The 3,956-nt window shown below is 39.8% G+C and overlaps 1 protein-coding gene across 1 annotated transcript in view; it reads left to right on the forward strand.

Moving 5' to 3' along the window:
- Nucleotides 1–3,956, forward strand: part of LOC106869498 (neurobeachin) — a 107,593-nt gene that overhangs the window by 9,009 nt on the left and 94,628 nt on the right. The window contains exon 5 of the mRNA XM_052973687.1: nucleotides 3,548–3,700. Coding sequence (XP_052829647.1) covers nucleotides 3,548–3,700 — 153 coding nt within the window. The remainder of the gene's footprint in view (nucleotides 1–3,547; nucleotides 3,701–3,956) is intronic.

A 3,956-nucleotide genomic window follows, 5' to 3' on the forward strand; every position in this document is an offset into this window, starting at 1 on the left:
GGCGTTAGGAAGGGCATCCAGCTGTAGAAATTCTGCCAAATCAGATTGGAGCCTGGTGTAGCCACCTGGTCCACCAGTGCTCAGTCAAATCGTCCAACCCATTCTAGCATGGAAAGCGGACATTAAACGATGATGATGATGATGATGTGTGTGTGTGTATGTGTTTGTGTGTGTGTGTGTGTAACACTGATACATAAAAATACTTGGGTTGGTGTCTCAGAGCACAGTAAGCCTACCGGGTGTGAGGAACCCTGGTCTTTGTTAAGGCATCCCTCTTCACAACAGCAAACTCATATATAAAACCTGTTGCTCTACTGAGCCAGATATCATGCACTTTGCTAGTCTCTGAGCTTCTTGGTATTCCTACTGTGAGTTGCTGTGGTGTTGGGCAAGCTGCACACAACTTACAACCCTTGTTGTCAGAAGGGGTCATGCTCATTTAACAAGCATCAGCCATCATATGTATATGTGTATATGTATGTATATATATATGTATGTATGTGTATGTATATATATAGGTATGCATGAATGTATGTGTATGTATATATATAGGTATGCATGAATGTATGTGTATATATATATATATATATATGCATGTATATATATATATATATATATATATATATATATATATATATATATATATATATATATATATATATATATATATATATATATATATATATATATATATATATATGCATGTATGTATATATATGTATGTATACATATATATGTATATACATGTATGTATATATATATGTATGTATATGTATATGTATAAGATAAACTTACTTGGAAATGGATGCGTCGTGTTCGATTAGATAATAAATAACATATAATTATATATATACATACATGCATATATGGGTACAGGATATCACTACGGTGCAAGTAACATGAAATACAAAAACAAATGAGGGGAAAATGAGTGAAATACATAATCAACAAAAAAAAAAATGGAAAACAGGACAAGTAAACACAGAGAAAGTTTCCTTCATCAGTTGTTGGCTGTCTATCTACTCCTCATTCATATCATCATCATCGTTTAACGTCCGCTTTCCATGCTAGCATGGGTTGGACGATTTGACTGAGGACTGGTGAAACCGGATGGCTACACCAGGCTCCAATCTGATTTGGCAGAGTTTCTACAGCTGGATGCCCTTCCTAACGCCAACCACTCAGAGAGTGTAGTGGGTGCTTTTACGTGTCACCCGCACGAAAACGGCCACGCTCGAAATGGTGTCTTTTATGTGCCACCCGCACAAGCCGGTCCAGGGGCACTGGCAACGATCTCACTCGAAAATCCTGTATATATATATGTATATGTATATATGTATATGTATGTATATATATGTGTGTGCATATATATATGTATAAATTTGTGTATATGTATGTGTGTATATATGTGTATATATGTGTATATATATGTGCATATATATATGTGTATATATATTTATATATATATATATATGTGTGTGTGTGTGTATCATCATGAGTTGGATGGTTTGACTGAGGACTGGTGAGCCAGAGGCTGCACCAGGCTCAATCTGATCTGGCAAAGTTTTTACGGCAGGATGCCCTTCCTAACGTCAACCACTCCAAGAGTGTAGTGGGTGCTTTTTATGTGCCATTGGCACGAGGGCCAGTCAGGTGGTTCTGGCAATGACCACACTCAAAAGGTGCTTTTACGAGCTACCTGCATGGGAGCCAGTCCTGTGGCACTGGCAACAACCAAGCTCAAATGTTGTTTTTCACATGCCACCGGCACATGTGCTGGCAAGGTGACACTGGCAATAATGATGCTTGAACAGTGCTTTTCACGTGTCACCAGCACGGGAGCCAATCTGTGGCCCTAACAACGATCACGCTCGGCTGTGCTTTTAACATTCCACTGGCACGAGTGCCAATCAGGCAGTACTGTCATTGGTCACATCAGCAATTTTGATTTTGATTTAACTTATCTCAATAGGTCTTCACAAGCAAAGTTTATTGTCCAATCAATGAGGTGTATTCATAAATGGGCTGGTTATACCCACTGGCGTAGGCCATGAGCTATGGTCTCACTTGGCTTGTCGAGTCTTCTCACGCACAGCATATTTCCAAAGGTCTTAGTCACTAGTCATTGCCTTGGTGAGGCCTAATGTTCTAAGGTCGTGCTTCACCACCTCATCCCAGGTCTTCCTGGGTCTACCTCTTCCACAGGTTCCCTCAACTGCTAGGCTGTGACACTTTTTCACACACCCGTCCTCATTCATTCGCAACACATGACATAGCAGCGCAAGTCGTCTCTCTTGCACACCACATCTGATGCTTCTTAAATCCAACTTTTCTCTCAGTGTGCATACACAACAGAGTGAAAGCACCCTGAGAGAAAAGTTTGACATAAGAAGCATAAGATGCGGTGTGCAAGAGAGACAGCTGTGCTGGTATGGTCATGTGTTGCCTATGGATGAGGACAGCTGTGTGAAAAAATGTCACACCCTAGCAGTTAAGGGAACCTGTGGAAGAGGTAGACCCAGGAAGACCTGGGATGAGGTGGTGAAGCACGATCTTTGAACATTGGGCCTCACCGAGGCAAAAACTAGTGACCAAGACCTTTGGAGATATGCTGTGTTTGAGAAGACCTGGCAAGCCAAGTGAGACCATAACCCGTAGCCTATGCCAGTGGTCTATAACCAGCCCACTTATGAGTACCCTTCATTCATTGGACAATAAAGTTTGCTTGCAAAGACCTGTTGAGGCAAGTGAAATCAAAATTGCTGATGTGGCCGATGACAGTATCACCTGATTGGCACTCGTGCTAGTGGAACGTTAAAAGCACCATCTGAGCATGATTGTTGCCAGGGCTGCAGACTGGCTCCCGTGCTGGTGGCGTAAAAAACACCATTTGAGCATGGTCATTACCAGTACCGCCTGACTGGCCCTTTTGCTGGTGGCACGTAAAGAGAACCCACTACACTCTCGGAGTGGTTGGTGTTAGGAAGGGCATTCAGCTGTAGAAACCTTGCCAGGTCAGATTGGAGCCTGATGTAGCCTTCTGGCTAACTAACCCTCAGTCAAACCGTCCAACCCATGCCAGCATGGAAAGCGGACGTTAAATGACAACGACGATGATGAGGATGATGATATATATATATATATATATATATGTGTGTGTGTGTGTATTAATATGTATGTGTTTGTATGTATATACATTTATATGTATATATGTATATACATAGATGTATAATATTAGAAAATGTACATACAGCAGGGTTTACTTATTTGAAGTTGATAATTCACACTGAAAGCACACAAGCCAGAAACTTGCAGTAGGAACAGAGTGAAGAACTTTCATACTCCTTTATGCTCATTTGGTGAAATACTTTACTGGAGACCTCTGAACTGATTTATCATGAAGAAAACATTTTTATGATTGACTTTTAAAGAACTTGTGTTTTTCATCTTAAATTTCTTGTACATTATGCCATGTTTTCAGTATTATTGCACCAACAATCTGTTTTATACACTACAATTATACATTCTGTTTAATTTTTTCTGGCAGGAACTTATACCAGAATTCTATTACCTACCTGAAATGTTTGTTAACCAAAACACATATAACTTTGGAGAACAAGATGACAATATCAAAGTGGATGATGTCTGTCTGCCACACTGGGCACGAACTCCTGATGATTTTGTCCGCATCAATAGAATGGTAAGTAGTACTTTTGTGTGTGTGTGTGTGTGTGTGCGCGCATGTGTGCGTGTGTGTATTTTAATATTTCACTTAAGTATTGTGAGACTAGTAACGTGGTGTAGAACTCAATATATGTACGTTTCGGAACGAAGTGTTAGCTGAGTATAGAGCAGCAATAAGAGACATGACAAAGGGATAAATGATTATCTTATGAAGTTCATAAGCTAATCATTTATTCCTTTGTCATGTCTCTTATATATATATATATATATAT

The sequence above is a fragment of the Octopus bimaculoides genome, chromosome 16 (assembly GCF_001194135.2).
Source record: "Octopus bimaculoides isolate UCB-OBI-ISO-001 chromosome 16, ASM119413v2, whole genome shotgun sequence".
NCBI lineage: Eukaryota > Metazoa > Mollusca > Cephalopoda > Octopoda > Octopodidae > Octopus > Octopus bimaculoides.